The sequence below is a fragment of the Diceros bicornis genome, chromosome X (genome assembly GCF_020826845.1).
Source record: "Diceros bicornis minor isolate mBicDic1 chromosome X, mDicBic1.mat.cur, whole genome shotgun sequence".
In the NCBI taxonomy this organism is placed as follows: domain Eukaryota; kingdom Metazoa; phylum Chordata; class Mammalia; order Perissodactyla; family Rhinocerotidae; genus Diceros; species Diceros bicornis.
The window spans coordinates 5,175,802-5,199,704 of record NC_080781.1 but is presented as its reverse complement, the minus strand read 5'-3'; the positions used below and the strand labels follow the sequence as shown (position 1 = coordinate 5,199,704).

The 23,903-nt window shown below is 41.8% G+C and overlaps 1 protein-coding gene across 1 annotated transcript in view; it reads right to left on the bottom strand.

The window, feature by feature from the left end:
• Nucleotides 1-1,449: 1,449 nt before the first annotated feature.
• The window catches only part of STS (steroid sulfatase), a 105,619-nt gene continuing 83,165 nt past the window's right edge, over nt 1,450-23,903 (bottom strand). The window contains exons 9-10 of the mRNA XM_058535391.1: nt 17,840-17,961; nt 1,450-3,422 (exon numbers count right to left, since the gene is read on the bottom strand). Coding sequence (XP_058391374.1) covers nt 3,049-3,422; nt 17,840-17,961 — 496 coding nt within the window. The 3' untranslated portion in view covers nt 1,450-3,048. The remainder of the gene's footprint in view (nt 3,423-17,839; nt 17,962-23,903) is intronic.

The following is a 23,903-nucleotide window of genomic DNA, read 5'->3' as shown; positions in this document are numbered from 1 at the left end:
AACCCCAAGAGTTCATTTTTTTTCCTTCTAATTTTAAAAGATGTTAAGGTATTTTTTGTGAGCCATGAGAAGGCCTACGGCAGTGTGTGTAATGGGTAATTTGACCTTGCCCTGCCCTCTAATCATGGAGGTCAGGGGCTATTTTATTTCTCATCCATCCCTGCATTTCTTATTCTCTCTCTGGAGCCTTGGGGACTCAAGAAATATCTGTTGAACTGAAACTTGTATTCCTCATCGCTTAACATCACGCTCGAAACACAGTAAACCCTCCACACACTTGTTGAAATGAAGCATGTGACAAGGCATGGCACCAGAGCACAGAATTTTTAATTGCCAAGGAAATTTTTATTTTAATTTTGCATTAACATTAGAACAAAGTTCTAAGAAAACTTTACCTGATACAACCACTTTACAGATAGCATTTTTCAGACATGGGCTAAATACTTTTCCTGTTTCTTTACTTTTCCCTGTACGCCCTTCAGGGCAATCTGACGTCTGTTTCCTTTCTTGAATCCTTTAAACTACCTCGCTACGTAGGCTGTGATTTTGCTTTTCATGCAGCGTTACTGACCTTGTAAAATAATGCCTGTCTATATGTTACTAACTGCTTAGCTTGTAACATCTATGAAATGCTAGGAATATAAAGATGTTTTTTTAGATAATTTGTTTAAAGCTTCAAAACCCACAAAGATTTGGACATACACCTCAGGAGGTCATACCAAGGGGATGCTTTGAAAGCAAGTAGTCATGCCTTACCACTTTGTAAGAAATCCAGGTCTTAAAGAAGGTTAGGTCTCTCTTGGACAAAAGAATTCATATTTACTATTGTACATTCCAACCAAAACTTTCACATGGTAAATGGTTTGAAATCTAAGATAATAATGGTTATTGCCAATAAACCTGACTTTCAAATCCTCTGAAACATAATGGTGATCTAAGGTACTCTGAAGCAAATATTTTAAAGTTTGTTTTACCTCTGGAGGTGTATGTGTCCTTCATTTGCTGTTAACACTGTACAGATTAAACAATTAATTCTATACATAAATATGTATTCACATAATCTATAAAAGTGCTTCAAGTTATTCAATCCTCCAACACACATTCCCACATCATAAAGTGTTTTCTGAAAGTGCATGCGCCTAGAATATGTTAAACGTAGAGTAAACATGATCATCTTAAAACATAAGTTCCTTATAGTGGCTTTAAATAGTTTTTGCACAATAAGATCAGCAATAATCCTAACACATTATTAACACGCTGGCGCGCTCTTGAACAAGAATATTTCCTAAAACAATACGACAGATTTTTGGCAATTTCTCGAATGAGAAATCCACATTAGAAATAAGAATGCTGTTTGCTTTCCAACTTTCAACCATTCCCGGGGGAGGGTAAAAACTCACTTCTATTTTTTAAGATAAAGAAAACAAAGATTAAAATTTGAACTAGCAGACCTTAAAGGGGAAGTGCGGAAATGCTGTTGGATCTTGGAAATTCTTCAGTGAGAAACAGAGGAAATTAGAGTCCAGTGTCAGAAAGTCTAGGACGCAGCACACATTCTCTCCACTGGGCCACGCGGGGTCTGGGGACTCCACTTATCTGTACTCTCCTGGAATTGAACAAACGAGGGGCAAAGGTGGGATGCTCAGACGTGTTCACAGACGAGACTAATGGTAGGCAGATGGACGGCAGTCCCTCTCGACCCATCACTAAAGGAATCCACGTGATATTGTTGCAGGATGTACAGCGTCTAAAGGGGTGACAAGAACACTCTCCACACAGGTGAATTCTTTCTTCTGGAGGGGCTGGTGGTTCAGACTTTGGCATTCTCTCCAGCTGTGCCACTCTCAGCCAATCTCCTCAGTGACCCGGCTATGCCTTATCCCTTAATTACTGAGGTTGGGGGAAATGGAATTAAAACAAAACCTACATCTCACTGCAGATTGGAAACATAGATATTTCTCAGCCACAGGATAAGACCACACAAAACAAAGCACTTACATTAACTACTGTTCTCACATCATTAAATTCTGCAAGAAATAAAGATATAACCCTTATGCGTATGGATCATGGACTGCTTGCGAGTGTTTTTTCCCAACAAAATACCACACTTTCCGTGCCATTCATTCTGAATTATGTTGGGAGGGATTCCTTGAACTGTAGCACCCTCAAAATGGCCTTCTAGCTCAGAATTTCCAGTCATCAAAGAAACAGTAGAAACCAAATATAATACTACAAATTATGGGATGGAAATCCGTACAGGTAAGATTTGTCTTGGCATTATTGCTCCTGAAGGATTTCACAAAAAGTTCATTGCACAAACAAATGTATCGGTGAGCTTCTATTGTTTTTACCTAAACACTGATAAGCTTCTAGTTCCATATTTTAAATATCTTAACCTTCTCTAGGAAAGAGATAAACTGTATATACAAAAATATATATCTATATCTTCAGTAGTATTTAATATGTGTTTTAAATAATACCGATAATAATTACCTTCCAATAACTAAATTGGAACATACCATCACCTATTATTGGTAAAGAAGATGGTCCTTTATTCATTATCAAGCTGCATATGTTAAGATTTACTAAGCACTTTTTAAACAGAATACTTTTATTGGTGCACTAAGAGAATCATGTGGGCCATTGCCTCACATCAGATTGTGGAATAAATGACGCCTTATACCACTGATCATAGACATTTGCTGAGGGGTGAACAGCTTCTCTTTTGCACTTTCCTACTATCCGTCTGCACTGGTGTTGGACATACTCATTCGAATGCCCTCTATCTCATTTAAGTCAGTCCAAGAACTTTGGCCATGGAAGACATAAGTCAACATTTGTCTCTCTATATGCCGCAAACCTTGATTTTTTTCCCTGGGGTAACTGTGGGGCTCTTGATGGAGCCTTCAGGTGATGAGATAGAGAATCGATCCTAATCCAAGGTACTGACAGAGCTGGCTTTAACCCAGTGCCGTTCCCAATGTGCGTCTGTAATGGAGGAGCTGGAGCGGGCACCGAGCATCTTTCTTGGCCCCAGATGCACAATGGCTAATGGCTCACTGTTCTGTCTTGTTTTTCTCGGTCACACTGGCAAGACAGGCCGGAGGAGGAACAACACATCTGAAGCCATGGCTTCCAGAGGATGTTTCCCAGCGACAACTGATTGGGGACCTCTTGCAGGGTCTTGGTGTGGTGGTCTGCGGCTTGCTGCATGGCGTCCAGAATCTCCTGGAACCGGGGCTCGGTCGTCGGGGTTATTGGGTTTCTCTCTCTCGGATCTTTGGAAATATCAAAGAGTAAAGGTGGGTGATGGTGGGTGACGAAATGCCCATGACAGAAACACACGTGTGTAGAAAAGCATCCATTGGTGCCCTCGGGGGTGAACTTGGGTGTGAAGAAAAAGGCTTTCCAGATGGACGTGCCTGCGGTTTACAAGGACAGAAGTTGGTGTCATGTGGAGAGCGTCACTATATTCACCACACATGAGATCATGCACAGAAATCACGCTGCTATGTGCTTTAAGAAGGCGAAGAATTTATCATTCAAATGTGGATGAAATGTATGTATTTCCCATGCTTAAGGCTCCAAAGAGTAAAAGCCGTAGCATAATAAAAACCCCCAAAGCAAAAAACATGCATTATCATCTGCGCAAGAATACAAGATCCAACTGATTAAGTGATAGCCGCCATGATGCAAATTTAGACATATTAGAACCATGGCATTATCTTCTTATTCAGAGTCTCTCTCTCTCCTCTCTCCCTCCTTCTTCCCTTTTCCCAATCCCTAAATGCTTAGGCCATGCTGTGCTGGTGAGAGAGGGAAAAGCCTATTCATTGTTTGAGCACAGAACTCAAACAGGACTGTCATTTTAGGCTAATAAACTTTACAGCTTGGGAATGTACAGCAGACACTCAATAAATATATATTGACTATCAGATTATAAGCTCCGAGCGCTGCCACCTCTTCCACTCAAACTTCAACATTTTAAACTTGTATCCTGTATTTCTGTAGAAAACAAAACAGAAGGCAGAGGCAGTCTCAATGCTAACATGTACGTGAGAGATGATAAAACTGCACATGTGCGTGCACACACACACACACACACACACACACACACAAGGAGCCATCAAGAACAATCTCAAACCAGCTAGGATCTCAGTTCACATTTTATTTTCCCCGTTTTGAGAAAGCCCAAATGTATCAAACCCAGAATGAAGCGAGTCTAGGAGTGAGGATGGGGAGGGACTGCAGATGGTTAACAGAGATGATATTTTGGGGGTGAAGGAAATGTTCTCATATTAGATTGTGACTAGAGTTCCAGAACTCTATACATTTACCAAAAAATTTTTCAATTGGAATTTTATGATCTGTATATTATACCTTAATAAGGGTGTTAAAAATTCCAAATTAGGGGAATTCATTGACCCAAGAGTAGGATGGTTAAATAGTTTTTAAAGTGTAAGTTCTGTGTTCCATTAAACCCCCAAATATTCAAATTTTTAGGAAAAAATTGATTTTCAAACAACTATGAAATAATTGATTTCCTGTTTATTCCACAATATTATGACTTTCGGAGGAGCTAACTGCTAATCAAACATCGTCTGATAGAGGCCTAAAAACTGCTTCCTGGGTACGAAAAGGTGGCAGATAAAAACAGAGAATTAACGTCCACAAACCAACTGGAATTAGGTGCGGAATGTGAACGTCCTTTTTCGCATTATCCTTACAGTTTTTTGACATAAAAACATAGAGATTTTCCCACGAGGTAGCATCACACACTTATTTAATTTGCTTTGATAATTTGCTTGTATAATGACAATGGTGACTTATGTAATTATAGGTATTTAGTGACCAACTGGTCCAAATACAAAATAAATTAATGGGATCAATGTAAAACAACTGTTCTGGGTGTCTGTGCAGTCCCCAAAGAGCCCGTGACCTCAGACAAGCTTATTCAAGGGAACGCAAGACTCTCTGTGTTTTTTGGGGAAGAACTAGGAAACATCGCAAGCAACGTGGATATGTTACTGATGACTCTATTGAAGGGCATCTGTAACAGGATGCCTCCATCTGTGGCTTAGTCAATGCTGCGAGAGGCAGGACATAACGTCTATGTTAATTTACACGTGCTCCGCACATCTGCCTTTTAAAGACAAGTCAGGCTGACGTGCAGACACGCTATGCTGCAGAAAGAATTCCTGGACACAGTTACTGCCTGTAGCAGAGTTTAAAAAGGAAGTGGGTGACCTTAAGATTCTTCACATCAACTCCTCTCATTCCCCTTTCCTCCCAGAGACGACAGATTTCCTTTAGAAGCCTCTTCTGTGACACTGCAGCCACTTAGAATCCATCTTCAGTCAGGGTCGGCTGGGGCAAGGCTGTTACAGAGAGAGGCGTGTGGGAAGAAGCCTCTTCTGCTCTTTCTCTGAGTGCTGCAAATCTGGAGGGTGTTTCGAACTTGACATTCGAGTCAAGTTTCGGTGTGTTTAAAACCCCAAGAGAGTGCAGGCTCTTGGAACAAATTCATTTGAAGGGCCTGTATCTCCCACTTGACTTTTGAAAGCCACTCACATGGATTCTGTTATTACAGCCTTAGCTCAATCCCGCCCAGATGTGAACGGGAAGACCGACTGAAAGGCCAGTCAGTAAACCTTGGGCATTCTTGCCTGGGAAGAGCACTGGCGTTGCTACGTAGCTCGGATGAGTGTAGAATTAACAATTAACTTTCCTGAAGATTTGTTTGCTATGCTATACGGGTGTTTGCCTTTTTATCTTCTACTTTGAATTTTTAAAACTTTTTATAAAAAGATAGATTGCTTATTCTCCATAGTAGTTCTTTGGAGCAGTCTGGAATTGTTCAAATGAGAGAAGTGGGACTGCATTTTATCGCCTGGAGGTTCACAAGATATGGGTCCTTACTTCAGGACTCTGTTCTGTTATTCACCAGAAACCCAGGAATGGACATCTTCAAAGGCGTCAGCTCAAAGGAAAAGAGTAAATCCTGGTCATGCAATAAAATAGGAGGCACCCGATGTCATCTCACATTTCCAATAGGTGATATTTAGTTCCGTCTTCCAAAACTATTTTGATAATGTATTTCATCCTGGATTTCTCAATATACTAGGAAAATGTTGGGTTTTTAAAAAATATTTTTTCTCTACTGTTAAAATTCCAGTCTACTCTGAAAAAGATTGTTTCTTTCTCACCCCTGTGACAGATAAATCTTTTGACCACAATGGGATCTTAAACTCATTTATAACTGAGATCCAATGATCCAGAGAAACAATTATTAAATTTTATAGTGAGAATACAGAAAAATTAAATGGGACATTTTTTTTGATGAGGAAGATTAGCCCTGAGCTAACATCTGTTGCCAATCGTCCTCTTTTTGCTGAGGAAGATTGGCCCTGGGCTAACACCTGTGCCCATCTTCCTCTACTTTATATGGGACGCCGCCACAGCATGGCTTGATGAGCGGTGCGTGGGGGTGCACTGGGGATCTGAACCCCAGGCTGCCAGAGCGGAGCGCGTGTGCAGGCGAACTTAACCACTATGCCACCGGGCTGGCCCCTTAAATGGGACATTTTTAAAAAGTATTCTAAGCAGTGATGAGAACAATATTCTACTGAGGTTTAAAAAAATTCAGAGAAATAATTGTCACAATTAACAGGCAAAGATGTCAATGACATATTATAGTTAGACTACTGCCGTGTCACTGTAATACAAAACACTGAAAATCACCACCCATCTGGTGAAACATTTTTATGTAAAATCACCACTAACAAAATATGATTCAATTCACAAAAGAAAGTTTATAGTCCTTTGATAGAAAGGCAAATAGAACTTAAGTGAGAAAAGTCAGACCCTGATTCAGCAACTTCCGAGTATAATCCTAAAACAACTATTTCATCAAAATGAACATAAGCTATGAGACAAGCTGAATCACATGGTTTTGGGGTTCCCTGGGGATCTGAGGGGCGTATGATCCCAGAACAGGAAAAATTGTTGTGACTTTGATTACTTCCAGGTTACAGGAACTCAGCCACAGGAAGGAGTTCTGGGGCCGCTTGGCAGAGAAGCCCCAAGAATGAGCAGACGTGGTCCCAAGGACAAAAGCAGAGAGGATGTGAAGTGCATATGGCAACGCTGCTGCTTCTCTGGAAAGAAAGGAGCTGAAACTTCAAACCTGAAATTTAGTTATGTCCCAAAATTTAAAAAAAAATCACTATCACTATGCAGCACATGCTCCTTCTTGACCTTTTCGAGTCGGATCACGCTCCGCTCCTTACAAATCTAATAATGTCCTCCTGGAGAGGGTCCTCAAGGCTGCATTCGTCTTTATCCCAAGGACCCTGGGTGCTTCGGGCCTCTCATGATGAGACAGGAATCTCGCGCTGCATCCTGAATATTGGATTTGGCAGCAGTAGCAGCCCTCAACAGAGCTCGCAGAATCCAGGCCCCCAGGACACTCTCCATTCTAGGCCCCTTTGAATTTCCAAGCTGCTGCCCTGCAGAAGTCTCAGTGCCACCGTATTAGAGAAAATAGAGCCGATTTGGGAAAACTCTTCTTGTGTGCAAGTATAAATGTTGCACCACAGCAGGTGAGCAGAAATGTCACACATCACTACAGCGCAATTTTGGCCCCTGTTTCTAACCTATGCAGGCTGAAGAAAGGTGCTCCCAACCTAAAACTTTGATGCCACAAAAATAAGATTTTTCCCTCTGTCCTGGAGATGATGGAGTCCCCAGATAATCCACCTGCTCCTGCAAATTTCGCAGCTTCCCTGCAGTTAGGTGAGGCCCTGTGATGAGTTCTTACCAAACAAGAGCAGAATGTGACACATCTTTCCCAGGCCAAAGCACAGAAAAGCCATCTCTTCTGCTGGTGACATTGCAATTTATGGAGCCTCTGTCAGGGTGGTCCCCCGAGTGACTCAGGATGGCTGAGTCCCTTCCTCCTAGACACCCACCTCTACACCATTAACAGGACATCTGGTAAAGTCTGGAGACAAGTTTGGTTGTCACAGTTGGGGGCTGATGGGGTTGCTACTGGTATCCAGAGGGTAGAGGTCAGAGATGCTGCTCCATGTCCTATGATGCACAGGACAGCCCCCCCCAACCAACCACAAAGAAGTACCTGGTCCCAAATGTCAGCGGTGCCCAGCTTGAGAAAATCTTGTATATGGCAGGAGTGAGAATAAACCTTTGCTGGGTCGAACCCCTGAGATCTCAGGGCTAAAGGTTATTACCGTATAACTTAGCGTCTCCATACTCAGATAATATCTGAGAGTTAAACTATAAAATGAAACAAATCTTATTTTTATTTATTTTTTTATTTCTCCCTGAGAAATCTGTTGCCAATCTTCCTCTCTTTTTGCTTGAGGAAAATTAGCCCTGAGCTAACATCCATGCCAATCTTCCTCTATTTTGTATGTGGGTTGCTGCCACAGCATGGCTGATGAGTGGTGTAGGTCTGTGCCTGGGATCTGAGCCCATAAACCTGGGCTGCCGAAGTGGAGCATGCCAAACTTAACCATTATGCCATGGGGCAGGCCCCAAACAGATTTTATTTATTTTTTGTGTGAGGAAGATCAGCCCTGAGCTAACATTCAATGCCATTCCTCCTGTTTTCTTTGCTGAGGAAGATTGGCCCTGAGCTAACATCTATGCCCATCTTCCTCTACTTTATATGGGATGCTGCCACAGCATGGCTTGACAAGCAGCGCGCCTGTGCGCACCTGGGATCCAAACCTGCGAACCCCCAGCTGCTGAAGGGGAGTGGGCGCACTTAACCGCTGTGCCACCGGGCCGGCCCCAACAGATTTTATTTTTAATGAAATAAATCAGAATCCGGACTGAGATATGCAGCCACCGTAAGTCTTGAAGACTTGGCGATAACCGACGTGAATGAATTACCAGCTCTAAAGAAGAGAAAATGTGCCACAGAACTATGGACATATAGATGAGCCTGAGACATAAGAAAATGTGTTTGCTATGCTCTTCCAAGCAAAATACGATGGAGATGGGGGGTGGTGCATGGGCTCAGGGTCTCCTTTGTTCCAAGGAGCAATGATGTGTTTATGAAAGTTAGACATGATGTCTTTACTTAGCCTGATGTTGCTACATGAGACTTGTATATAGGGTAAGTCGAGAGAGAGAGAGAGAGAGAGAGAAAGAGAGAGAGAGAGGGAGAATGCAGCAGTCAGAAGGCAGGGGCTTGGGTGAACTTTTTTAAAGGGACGTCCTTAAGGGATAAATGGATGACCTCTCTTGGGGTATAAAAAATCACCCAGATTCTGCTCCTTTTACTTTGCAGCCAACACCATTCACGAAGGCATTGGAAGCGCCTTCTGCAGATACATTCAGAAGATGCTTAACTCTGCACAACAGATGCCAGTCCACCTTTCAAAGCACATCTCACTTCATGTCAGTATTCGTGTGGGTCTGTGGCATTGATCAGTACTGCGTGTAGACATCTTTGATCTGAGTTCAGAAGCGTTTCATGTTTTGGCGGCTTGTTTGGTACTATTTGCTTTAACTCTACTGCCCTTTGTCTTGGCATTCACATTTAACTCCAGGCTCTGACAGTTTGGGTTCAAATCCCAGCTCTGCCATTCCCTAGTGTGTGATGCTGGGCGTGGCCGTTAACCTCTCTGTGTCCCAGTCTCCTCTTCTGTTAAGTGAGGACAATAACAGTATCTGCCTCGTGGGACTGCTGTGAGGATTAACAATTCGTTCCTGTATGTCAAACTCTCAGAACAGTGCCGGGTGTATACTAAAGGCCACCTATGCGTTAGCTGTGACTATAAAGCTGCAGTCAATCTAAGCGAAAAACACATTGGTTTCCGTCTGCTCTTAAATCTGTTACCACTGTAATGTACGTCTAAAGACATTTTTTTTCCACTAACGATTCTTAAAGAACATGGACAACTAAATGTAAATGGCCTCAACACATTGGCTCTTAATTTATCACTCAGATTTAGACTTCCCTTGATGAATGTTGTTCAACTGCTAGTCTTGGCAAGATTTATTTTACATGCTTGGAGGATTCCATGTCTATATCATAGAAGTCACACACAGACATTTTGGGTTTTCAGTCCTGGCAGTGTTTCCTTCCGCCATCTTGGAGTTCTTCAAGAACCATTTCAAATACTGTTCTGCTTTCCCATTGTGAGGGACCCACACCCAAGGGTCCCTAGGCTGGCCCCCTCAGTCATGTTGATGTCCTCTATTGAACTTGATGTCTGAAAATCCATCCCATGGTCCACAAGCCCATGGTGACCTCCTGGCTTCCGCCATACATGCCAAACATCATTCTGTATGTTTCCCTATCCTCAGCCAGCCACCCTACACCAATGCCCCAGCTCTTTTCTTAGACCCCACGATCTTACGATGCGGCCCCACCCAGAGCCGCCCTAGGGCACCAGTGTCTTCTACCTCAGTACACACACATAATCCCAGAGCACTGTGGACCCAGGTACTCTTCTTTACCCTGGAGGCTCATTCCTACCTGTTCTCCATAGCCCAGACCTCCCAGGATACAGCACTGGGATAATGGATTACGGATCAAGTCCTGCCTGCTTCCTGCGGCTGGCTGCATGGGAACGCATGATATGAAGAGTGAGAAGGAAGAGAAAGTAGCTAAGGGCTGTGGCTAAGAACACTTGCTTCAAATCCAGGCAGGATTTAGAGCATTCTTACCTCCACCAATTGATGCCTGAGTGTCCGAAAGCACAACACTCCCTTTGACTAAGCCTCGGTTTTGCATATTAGGGGACAGAAACGTATAATCTGGTACAAAGTGGGTACACAATGCACACCAAACTCCCCTTCCCTTCTTTGCCTCTGTGTATTGAAATCCTACCCATCCTTCAAGGTCCTATAACAACTCCTCCTCTGTGAGCCTGTCTGAATCTCCAGCCAGATATTATCAGTGTTCCTCCACCAATTTTCACCATGCATTCAGCCCTTAAGTTCTATCACCATCTGTGGACTCCATTTCTCTCATTAGGTTATTCACTCTCTGAATGCAACAACTGTATCTCTCACATCTCTGAAATGCACGGTACCTAGTGCATTTCAATTCCTGACATAGAATAGATGGTCAATAAAAATTTGTTGGGTAAATTAACAAACAAGTGAGATGATGAGATGAGCAGGAAGGGACTGAAAGAGAGGGAAGAAGGCAGCTGTCATCATGAAAGCCTGTGTGTGGGCAGACAGGAAGCCTGGTGCATTCCACTGACTCTCTTTGGGAGCCAGAGCATCCTGTCTAAATTCATTCAGTGCCCAACACAGCCCCCAGCATGACAGAGATCCAGCCTGCATGGAGACATTTGGGAATGGCAGAAAAATGAGTGAGGAAGTCAGAGACTTTGGAAATACATTTATCTCGGGGTCTCTTGGCATTGAAAAATGGGCAGTAATAAGGAATTAGTGTGGTAAGCACAAGTCACTGTGCCTTCAGAAAAGAATGTCCATGGAGGGGCATGATGATGGATGTGACGGCAGTTGAGAGGGTGTGGATCAGGGACAGAGCCAGTTGAGGAAACACCAGAGCTGACGTCCCCAAGGATGGCTATACAGTCATGCGTTGCTTCGCAATGGGGATATGTTCTGAGAAATGTGTCATTAGGCCATTTTGTTGTTGTGCGAACATCATAGAGTGTACTTACACAAACCTAGATGGTATAGCCTACTACACACCTAAGCTATATGGTACTAATCTTATGGGACCACCGTCATCTATGTGGTCCATTGTTAACCAGAAAGTCATTATACTGCGCATGACTGTACTTAGGGAATTTGATGACATGGATGAATCCCAGAAACAGTCCAGGGAGTTGTGGATGCCCACATAGACATGGGCAGGAGGAAGAATCATCTTTGTGATTGTGAGTAAAAGAACTTATTGTCTTAAGTGAAGAAGTCCCCATTAACAGAGGGGCAGACTCTGAAAGCAGACAGTGTTGGTTGCAAATTCAACTCTGCCATCAACTCTGTTACTGTATGACAATTATGTGACTTCCTACATCTCTGTGTCCCGATCTATAAATGGGAGAAATAAGATGGGAGAGACCGTTGGCTGTTCTCCCAGCTTCCACAGTCATCGAGTGCTACTGGGCACTCAGACAGCCACAATGAAGACTCCACTTTCCAGCCTCCCTTGAAGCTGGGTGTGCAGAGGTGACCAACTTCTGGCCTATGAGATTTAACTGGGAGAGTCTGGACATCATCCTTGGGAGATAACCGACATGCACCCTTTTCCTCTCATCTTTTCCATCCATTCCTCCATCGTGCTCCCCCTAGGTGGAAACTACCATCATTCAGCATGAAGAGGACGCTGCTGCATCCTCCAGGTGGTGAAGGGGATCTTGGAGTCTGCATTCCTGAGACTTGTGGACCATCCACCTCTACACTTCACTCATGAGATAGAGATATGAACGTCCCTCTGGTGTAAGCTACTGTTACTTTTTGTTTTCTGTTACTCACAGCCAAATATGATACTAATATAATCAAAATCTCTTTTAATTATGAGGATTGAAAGAGATATCAAATGTAAAGTGTTTAGGGCCAGCTCCGTGGCTTAGTGGTTAAGTGCGCGCGTTCCACTACTGGCGGCCTGGGTTCGGATCCCGGGTGCGCACCAACGCACCGCTTCTCCGGCCATGCTGAGGCCACGTCCCACATGCAGCAACTAGAAGGATGTGCAACTGTGACATACAAGTATCTACTGGGGCTTTGGAAAATAAAAAAGGAGGAGGATTGGCAATAGATGTTAGCTCAGAGCCAGTCTTCCTCAGCAAAAAGAGGAGGATTAGCATGGATGTTAGCTCAGAGCTGATCTTCCTCACACACACACAAAAATGTAAAGTGCTTAGTAGAGTGTCTGATAAACAGCAGACATGGAACAAATGGAAGGGTTTATTGTTACAAAGTATGTCTTCAAAAGATATACAATGGTTGCATAAAAAAGATGACAAATTTCTAGAATAAGAGATTAACATGGGGAAAGTATACAACCACCTATGAAGCATTTTTGTATAGAAGATACAAAGATGAACAAGACAAATAGTTATTAAATACGACATGCCTTGGTTAGAACTAAAATGTCTCTGTAGAAAATACCAAGTTTGAAAGCAGATGGGGGTAAATGAGGCGAGGGTTAAAGACATAAGCTGACCTATTGGGACAACTGAGATATGCCCCTTGTTGAAGTCAAAGAAAAGAGACGTGCAAAATATTGTAGAAAATCAATGAAATGGTAGAACTGGGTACGTAAGAGAAAAAAGGGCAGAAGAAGTGACCTATGGTAAGATCAGAAAAAGCTACGTGCTGAGCTAAGAATGATGAAAAGTGTTTGAGCATTCAGAAAGACTGCTTGTTTTTTCTTTTGGTATTCCAAGAAGAAAATTCAGTTTTGATTTATTTTGTCTCTGTAAGGAAGTAAGTTTGCATTGTAGCAAATTAACGAAAGTCATGGCTGGCACTTTTTCCATCCATGATATTAATGTAACCTTAGGTCAGACATATGAAAACTTTAGTAGTAAAGTAGATGTCTATCTCAAAAATTGTCTAATATTGTATATAAGGTAATACAAAATGCCATACGAAAATATCCGTTTAATAGACTAAGTTGGAGGAAACAAAATCCATTTATGAGGTTTTTTTTCCATTAAAGAAAATGAATGGTTGAGAAGTTAAGCCCATTACTGAGGAGCCCGAGTGACAATGAGATTAAATAAATTAAATAAAATCTTAACAATTTCAAGAAAGCCTTCTCCATCCCCCTATGTCACCCCTCCTAAGTTGCCAAAGCAGACTCCATCCATCCTGGGACACAGTTACCATGTGTTGCTATAGTCACGTGTACACATGTTGTCTCTGGCTCCTGGGCTGAGAAGAATTACTGGGTGAATGCCTGAAAGGCCAAAAGCTTGTGGGATGCAGTACGTGGTTGAGGTATTCAAAAAGGAAAAAAAAAAATCCTACGACTTAAAATGTACCCTTGAAATATGTATGCTTCTTTTTAAGCTATTCTTACACTGGTTAACTCATAAGACATAAGCAGCTGTAATTAGAATCTTCCCTCTTTTCTTAGGTGTATTTAGGAGGCAAAATTAAATTTTTAACTGCGTGGAAGTTTTAAATAGTGAACAAAGCAAGCATTTCTCTTTCCTTACCATGGTAATGCTGTTTTGATTTTAAATCTTACGTATCTCTATTTTGGAAAGAAAGTACCTTTTAAAAAGCTGGATTATGAACACATTCCTTTAGAATGAATTATATTATCCTACTCCTCCTTCTTGTGATTTTTTTAAATGATTTTTATTTTTAAATCACAGAAAAAAGTTTCCAACAAACTTGAATTGAAAACGTGGCAGGATTTATGAGGCCTTATGGGTTCAGCCTTAGGACGGTCACATTTTTCTCCAGGGGCAGCAATAATGTCAGTGCTCTGTTCCTCACCTCATTTTCGAAACTTCCTGAAGAGCCCATTTCCTCACAGAAGCACGAAATTTCAAATAAAAGTGACATTTTTTTCCAGATGATGTCAAGATTCCATATGTATTGGCAGAAAATACTTTGAACTATTAATTATGTACTATATTCCATTGTTTCCAGAATATGCCCACAGCCACCCCATGGATTTCTGTATGACCAGCTGTTTTGGGGCTTCTCACATTAATGTGAGCATTTATTTTACAGATTATATTCATCAGCTCGAAAATCTGAAACAAAAGCCTGGAGCCAAGTATCTACACCTTCTAAGATAAAGTTTACCCATAAAATCAAGTTATCATTGCACTGAATTTTTAATAACATTGATTCATACGTCAAAAATTAAGGCCAAAACTCTTAACAGACATTGTACAGGAAATTTTAACTCAAAATTTCCATTTTAATGAAAAAAAAGTCATCCATGTTATAATAATGCTTTTGTGAGTTCTTTTAAAATGTAATGGGAATAATGATATCAGATCATAATCAAATCATGCCATTCAACTTGCCGAGACAACTAAATTATAGAATTATTACATTATAGTTATAGAATTATTAAATTTTAGAGAAGACATATATAAAAGTTAAAAGGGATTCATGTTTGAAAAGAGTGGGAACAGAATTCTAGCTCTAAGTTTTTGGAAAATAAGGCTTGAATTGTAATATTTAGGCCTCCAACTAATCAGGACAAATGGTAATCAGACCTTAAAACATTTCCCGTCAATTCTAGTTTCCTGGCACAGTGAAGTCCTGGTAAGCTAGCCCTCTCTGAGGGAGGAATGAAACCTGCCAATTGCGTTGTATAAATACTCCCAGCATGGCTGGGAGTTAGCAACGGCTTAACAACAAGCTGGCAAGACTCCTGACCAATTGGGAACTGGCTCCAGCATGCGGCTGCTTGTTACTAACTTTCTCTTTTCTTTTCTAACAAAGTATTTTGAGGTCAGGTGGCAACACTCTCATCCCTAACAATTATGGAAAGTGTCCCACGATGTAGTCCGGTGATTACTGACAATCTTCTACCAAGGTAGACCTGAGTGACCTAAGCAGACTCCTCCAACCAGTACTAGTTTCATGTCTGTTTTCCCCAGTTGACAGGTAACTCCATACGGATGAGAGTCACACTTTCCATCTCTACATCCCCAGCACATCGCACAGATCACGCACACAATGGTCTAAGATGTAAACAACCCCCGGGCAGGAAATTTGGTCTGCTTTGCTCACTAGATGCCCGTCGTAGCACAGCAGGTACCAAATAGTAGGTGCTCAACACATATTTGTAGAATAAAGGAATAGATGAGATACTGAATAAATAACCACGAAGCCATGTGTGATAGCCAAGACGGCAACCATTGATAGCCAACCATTGGCAACCATCGTTACTGAGTTTCAGATACAACCTGAAAAATAAATGAGATGATTCATAAAATCCATGGTTTATTGAGACCCTTTACCTAGAGGAATGGTTGCAGCATTGAAATACTGCGATTTCTCCTCTTTTGTTGCTGGTTCAAGGCAAAAGATTTTAAGGAATTGTATAAGAGGAAATGTCACTGTGTCTGCCTAAGAAGCAAATTTTATCCCAGGGCCAGCTGCCTATCAGAAACTGGGTCTTGTTTTTCTCACTTACTCCTATTTTGTCTCTTCCTCTCCTTTTTCTCTTTACTCCTCCACATAATGTGTTTCTCCAGCCCCTGATCCAATATGTTCCTTCCAGCTTCTCTAACTGGGGGCTTGGTTTTATTTAAATGAGATTTTGCCAGGTTCAGGACAGGGTATGCTATCTTACTTTTTTAAATGCCCAAGAGGCATAGAACATTGTCCTTTACACTTCTCGCAGGCTCCATATGAAAAGAAGTGGGGAGGAGTACAGCTCTCATGTATTAGATGGCTCAGACCTAAACACCGTCAATTAATCTAAAAAAGAAACAGTATTCCTATGGGATTTGGCATTATGGACACACTGATGAAATAGGTAAACAGAATCCTTCCAGGTCTAGAATCCTAAGCTCGTGTTTGTGTCATATTCGTCTTCTAGAAAATAGCGCAAGGAAGCTGCCCAGATTTAAAGCAGAAACTTTGAAGGGTAAACCTGGTGTGATTTCTGTGGCTAATGGAAGGTTGTAAATTCCCTCTTTAAAAACAATGGAGAGGATGCCCTTTAAATGATGAGTCTTTGGTAAATTGGCTGAGTGAGTAGAGTGGGGAGAGGGATGCGTTGAAAACTGGTACCAGACTCACCCTGAGTTTAAGAATGAGCCATCAGCTGGGAGGTTACTAGCTGTCCTGGGAGAGAGTAGCCTCCAGGAGCAAAACCCCAAAGCACAATAGAGAAAAGGGGAGTCTTACTTCACCTCTGAAGAGTGAACTGACAGTCTGACCTCAACATCCACCTCTGGCACGTACAATACTTATAAATAGCGGCTGGATTTCCATAGACTCCTGGGCATCTTAGTGATATGAACATTATCGTAATTCTAAGTTTAAATATATGAAAAAGAATATCTGAAACCTATCACTACACTTAGGCTTATCATTTGGTTCCATTTCTTCCCTTATGCTTGTTAGAAATACAACTCTAAAACTGGTATGGAAAACCCAAATTAGATCCTGTTACTGATTAGAGTGCACAATTTAAAGACGACCTGGTTTGGGAAATATGATAACATCAAAGTATTTGAACTTTGTTTTAAAGATCTAAATCTAGCACACGTACATGATCTGTGACAAAATACAGACTGATGAGTCACCACCCGCCATCTTTGAGGCTGGAGAGAGAAAGCGGGGTAAACATCTCAACGCCCTTCAGTGCCATAGCGCCAAGTCACAGGACTGTGGGAAGTGCTTTGAGAGCAGGCAAAGGGGGCGGCATTTCAGTGGGGTTTTGTGGGGATTGACAAGCATCATCCAGGAAAGAAAAGAAGAACGGTCCTTCCAGGCAGAGGACGCTACAAGCACAAGTCAGCCATGCACAGAGCAGAGAGACTGCTGGGCTGAAACTCAGGGTGAAACAAGATGTGCCAGGAGATGAAGTTAGGCAGCTGGTCGGGCATGAAGAAAGGTGGCGCAGTGCCTTGCTGAGAACCTGAGCTTCCTCTGCTGGGAAGGAGGAGCCATCATTGGCACATGCCGGGGTCCGATGATGCCCTACCTGGACAACTATGGGATGACAAGGAATAAAAGAAGACAAGAGGAGGAAGAAGAGTTCAAAGCCAAGCACAGTGGCACTCTTAGCATCTCACAGCCTCTGTAGAGCAAAGCCCTCTTGCACTTTCATCTACTCACACGGCACTGATGGCACAAAGTACTAGAAGCATGGAAAAGTCTGTTTACTCACTGTTCCGCGGGTGCCAGCGCACAGCATTTAGGTAGAAGTTGCAGTAATGGAAGAGAAACTCATGATCCGAGCGTTGGCTTTTCCCCTGAAGCAGGGGCATCAGGTCACGTCCATCAATGATCCTGTGGGATAAATCAGGTGGGCATCAGCTGGTGAATGGCCACATCATCCTCGGGTTAAAATGGCCCGAATTCTGAGTTGTCCTTCCAGCAAACAAGAGCATGACAGAGCTACACAGTTGTGATTAAGTAACCAACACAAGGAACACTAAGTGTCCCCTGTTGGGTGCCATATGCAACACAGCGAGGCCAGCTCTGCTCACGTATGAACTCATTTAATCCTCCAAGCAGCACCATGAGTTGGGACCATTATCATCCTATGATGATGAGATGAGGAAACGCAGGCCAGAAAGCATAAGTGACTTATCAAAGGTCATGTGACTAGCAAGAGCTGGCGGGATTGAAACCCAGCTGCTTGGACACCCATGCTCTCAAGTGCTCTCCCCACTGCTTTTCCTAAACCCAATCTTCTGCCTATTGCCTTGGCAAAGGGGAAGCTTTAATTATGAACTATAGCTCTATTGAAAATAAGAATGCCTGACAACTTGGGTTAAAAAAAAGTTAATATATAGCATAGGGCAACTTGGATTGGATAGACCCCAATGAAAGTGAATTTCTAAGTCAGAATGAATTAATTTGTAAATAATCATGATGATGGTATTAAATATCTGGAAATAGATTGTTCCAAAATGCAAATATATCTCTTCTACTACTGGGTATGAAACTAGGGCAAGAAGGGGAACTTTCCAGATGGCAAACAATAGCTATTTACAATTGGTGATGAGCAAAAGAAGATGATTTGGAGTTTAAACAACAGAAAAAAGCCCCAAATTTTGTTTTGATTTAAACATACATTAACAGCCACTAGAGGAATTGAAGTCATTGATACATTAGGCCACTGCCATGGAAACAAGGGGCAGAGAGCTACTATGAAAGAGTTAGATTACTTAACTTGAGGATTTTCTTTCTCTGATTAAAAACACTCCATCCCTGTCATCCTCTGTTATTAGGAATTTAGAAACTGGAAGTTTAACTTGGTTATATAATTTCGGTAAGCGTTCTCAAGAGGCCTGCATCCTTTGGATTTTTTTTGCGGTTTATTTTGGTGTCACTAAAAACCCCGTAATGTAATTATAGCCTTGTTGCTTAGCACTTGTCTGGCCTCAACTCTTGTTATTAATCACGTGCTCTGTAGAAGTCTAAGGACTGAAAATATTCTATTATCATAAGTTAAAAATAAGAACAAACAATGGCCTTGGCTCCCTTCCCAAGCCTGCATTCCCCTTCTCCAAGAGAGGAAGAGAAAGAAGCAAGGTAGAGAGACGGTTCTATTCAGAATCAGCGTGTTCTCTGAAACACGATTTCTACCCTGAAATGGTAGGTCTTGCGCCTTGTTCCTTTCAAATCCCTTTCGAGAAAGACTCAGTCCTTAAGAATATGAGATCCCGAGTAGGGTGGGAAAAAAGGAAGGGATGGGAGGGCAAGTGTGCAGGTCTGAGTATCTGAGCGTGAAAAGCCGCCAGTGGTAAAAAATAACCTGGAGAGATGGGACCACCTCCACCTCCAAGTGGAGAGGGGGCCTTTCCATGGCTGCTCCAGAGCAAGAATGAATCTCTGTTTTTTGGACAAAATCTCTACCTCTATTTCTCGAAGCCATTTTTCATCATAAGCCAACAAGACTTCAACACTTGATTTAAGAACACAGGAGCTCGAAGTGGTTTCTTCAGATCGGTATTTCATAACTCAACTGGGTCATGATAACATGGAGGAGGATTCCATTAAAAAAATAAGACTCCACATCTCACAACTTTTTTTCTTACTTAAAAGCAAAACAGTTAAGTTTGCTTTTTAAAGGAGGGAAGCAAAGTCTATTCTGCAAACTTCTTTTTCTTCAAATGCAGAGATGGATCTCTTTTTTTTTTTTAATATCCTATACCTAACATGCTCTTTCCTAGAAGCTAGCAATAAATCACCCAGGTAGGGAAAGCCACCATTTCACAGTGCTGCAGAAATATGGGCTGTCAAAAAGAGGATCATTTCTGCCATGAAAAATGGAAAGTGACCCTATTGAGCCAAACTTTTAAATGGTGTCTAAGCTATCAAAATACTTAGGATTGTTTTAAACCACATGTGCAAGTCATAGTTAACCACAGCAATAAGCCAGAGATGGCACAATTGCCTTGACATTGCTAGTAAGGGATGTTTCCATTACCTCACGATTTGTGGGAGAGGGGCCCATGCACTTTCAGTTGACACAAAGCATCACTGTTTTCTACGGGAATCATCTAATTGGGCTTTTCTGCAAATGAATTCAAGTTTTCATAGCAAGTTTACACAGATAGCCACTGTTAGAAAATTAGATGAGTTCTTTTGTAGTGTCTGCTTGATTCTAAAACATGTCTTCATTTGAGATGGTTTTTAATTTGGAAAGTGAGAATATTCTCTTTGCGTTGACTCGTGACAAGGGTAGCAAAACCCACAATTCGTTTCCAAGCAGCTTCGTTTTTGAATTTCAGGTTGAATTCGACGGCCTGGGGACAACTTTCACATAACCCAAAAGAGCGTGTTTTGGGGACTTTCTTTGGGCTATGGTGACCACATTCCTCCATGAATGTGCTGTCTCTCTCTCAGCTCTGAACCCTCTACTTGGCACGTCCTTCCCATCTGCTTTGCCTGGCCAACTCTGGGATGGATTTGGGGATCACAGGAGTAGGGAAAGTTTTTGTGTGGGGGACACAGAAGGAAAGGTTTTGGCGACTGACAAAGTGGTTAATTTGGGGCACAATGTTTGTGACTTACCTATGCGTTATTCAAAATAAAGTGATTTTTTTCAATGTAGAAAGTAATAGGAACGGAAACATTTTTAGGAGGAAGTAGGTAGATCTTTAATAAACTAAAGGGAATCCCAAGTATCCCGAAAGTCATTTTCAGGTTAAAAAAAAATGTTTCCTTTCGTAAACATTAAACACTCTGCTATATTTGAATATAAAGCAAAAACTATTATAAGTGGTTGTAGGTACATGAAGAGTTCCACCTTTTATTCTGCAAAACGGAGGTGAACTACGTACAGCTCACTGACTGTTTTATTTGTAGTGATCTATTGAAGAAGTCTTCCGTAGTTGCCTAGCTACACGTCAACAAAATTTACTGGGAGAACGAAGTCCCTTCTGTTATCTTCATTAGACAAAAGCAATATCGAGCATTAAAATGTTGATTTCTTTTCCTAACTTGAAAAAAAAATGGAATCAAATTTAATTTTATTTTAATTATGGAATAGGACACAACTATTTCACCTCTAAAACTGATTGATTTTCGAGGTGATTGATTCTCCAGGATGTCAGCATCCCTTTCCTTTCCTCCCAGCTGCATAGTCTATAGCCAGAATTGAGATGTTTTCCAAAAGTTTAACCAACTATGGCATTTTGCAATCCTTTATTACCAACAATAAGAAGGAGCATGGTCATAGAGTTACTACAGAAATATTCTATCTGCTAGCAAAGATGAGACTGACAGGAAGGTATTTCATTTTAATGAGTTAATATATTTAGCTATTATACTTTTCTTTTATGTAAGGCCCTATTGCCTATGTTTTCTATCACAAAAAAAAGGTTGCTCCCCATTTATTTCCAGAATCAGCTTATTTGGTGCACAGGGGGAATGATTTTTCTAAATATGCCTGGGGTGATGGCCACCGAAAATTCTTTTGATAAACTGTGCCACAAAATGCAAAGGAATCGCTGAAGTATGTATGGAGGAAAAATGCACCGCAGAGAGGAATCTCATATAGGCACACCATGGGGTCGAATCAGAGAACTATTCTCACAGAAGTGTTGAGACTCTGCAAAGGGAAAATCTCTTATGTGTACCCCTGGACCACTGCTCTTTTTACTTAAGTAGAAACTCTGCATCACAGGGGTTCTCATCTCCTAGCAAGCTTTGATTGGTCAGAAATGGCATCCACCAGGCACAAGACGCTTCTTGAGAATTACAAGGTTGCACTTGAAGGCCAGGTGTCTTCTGAACGGAAATCCTCTTGTTCCGACAAAACATGCAGAAAGAAGTGAGGGCACCTCGTTAAGTGCTCCTCAAACAGCTTGGATCCAACCCTCTGAGTTTACTCTCCTGAAACATGTCAATGCAACACTGCTCAAGCAAGAAATAGGGAAAGCTGATTTCCACCAATTTAGTGGGAAAGAGTTAAGGATGTTTTCTAAAGTGTAGATATCTGTGTATCAAATTTGTAGATAAATACAGATATGAGGATATTATCCAGATGCTTTTATTGAAAAGTGTTGATGAGGCTTTACATTATAACAACATTTTCCATAAACGAGCAATAACAAGCTTTCAAGCCGGAATTCTCAACCTCAGCACTACCAACACATTGGGCTGGATCACTCTTGGTTGTAGACTGCGGTCTTGTGCCTTGTAGGCTGTTTAGCAGCCCCCCTGGCCTCCACTCACTAGATGCCAGTAGCATCCTGAGTCAGGACAATCAAAAATGTCTCCAGACTTTGATAAATGGCCCCTGGGGGGAATAGTCACTGTGGGTGAGAATCATTGCTTTAGATGTTCAAAGTCTCCAGGGCAGATACACAAAGATGGTTTCTGGACTTGGTTGGTAACATGATGTAAGTAAGACACTGTGTGATAACTTTACTCCCACGAGGGGCTTGGAAGCAGATTTCTGTTTTCTTATCTGTGCTATCTTTAGGATGCTGATGGTATTTATTGGGCCTTGGACCTGAACCTGGAGACAATATCATTGGGCTAACTTACGTCAACAAGTGTCACAAAGTCCCAACAAGTGTCCCTTTAATATTGAGAATGGGTTCTACTGAAGACACTGGCTCACACATAAAATATTGGGGTCTGCCTAAGAGGAAGGCTCCTTCTTTCTTCAATGGGCTTGTACAAAAAAAACAGAGTGGCCTCTGGGGCCGGCCTGGTGGCACAGTGATTAAGTGTGCGCGCTCTGCTTCGGCAGCCTGGGGTTCAAAGGTTCGGATCCTGGGTGCACACCTACACACCACTTGTGAAGTCATATTGTGGCGGCATCCCACATAAAGTAGAGGAACATGGGCATGGATGTTAGCCCAGGGCCAATCTTCCTCAGCAGAAAGAGGAAGATTAGCATCAGATGTTAGCTCAGGGCTAGTCTTCCTCACCAAAACAAAAAACAAAACAGAGTGACCTCCATCAGCCTCAGACTGGGGTGGGTAGGAGGTCCAGGAGCAAGATTTCCCTTTATGGATTTTCTTCGTTGCCTCTGAACTTCTTCCTTCCCTCATCTTTCTCGAATTGGATGGAAACCATTTAAAGATATTGTGAAAGTGAAGAGTAGTGATGATTTTAATGTTATGAGTCATGAAAAAAAAATGTAATTAACGAAATTACCTGAACATTCTGTATGAGCTACTTAAGGAAATGTTCATCTTTGTTCCAAGGGTAGGAACCAAGGCCAATGAGTAGATAAGATAAGGAGTGAGAGCTTTGCCTTTACATAAGAAAAGATCTTTTATGAGTTACTGCTGCCAAGTTTTCTGTCTGCCACTAAGGCAGAAAAAGAATAATTTGACTAAAGCAGATCTTAAAAGTCCCCTTCAGCCACCATATTTTATGATTCTAGGATCCTGGATGAATGTTAAATGTGGAAGAGGAAAAAACTGTACTTATGTACATCTGACCTCTCAATACAGCGGGTGAAACAAAAATGGCAAATATTCATGCATTCTTTACACCGCACTTCACATGCACCAATGCTTTTAATCCTCATATCGACCCCATAAGGTCAGTGCTTTATTGAATCGACTTTTTGGACAAGGAACCAAGGCCCAGTAAGTTAAAAGCTTAACCAGCCAAGACCTGAGCCCAAGCAGTACAGCTCTCGATCTCTGCTCTTATCCATGGGACCAGCTACTCTCAAAGTGTGGTCCAGAGACCCGCAGGGATCCCTGAGACTTTTTCAAGAGGTCTACGAGGTCAAAAGTATTTTCACAATAATA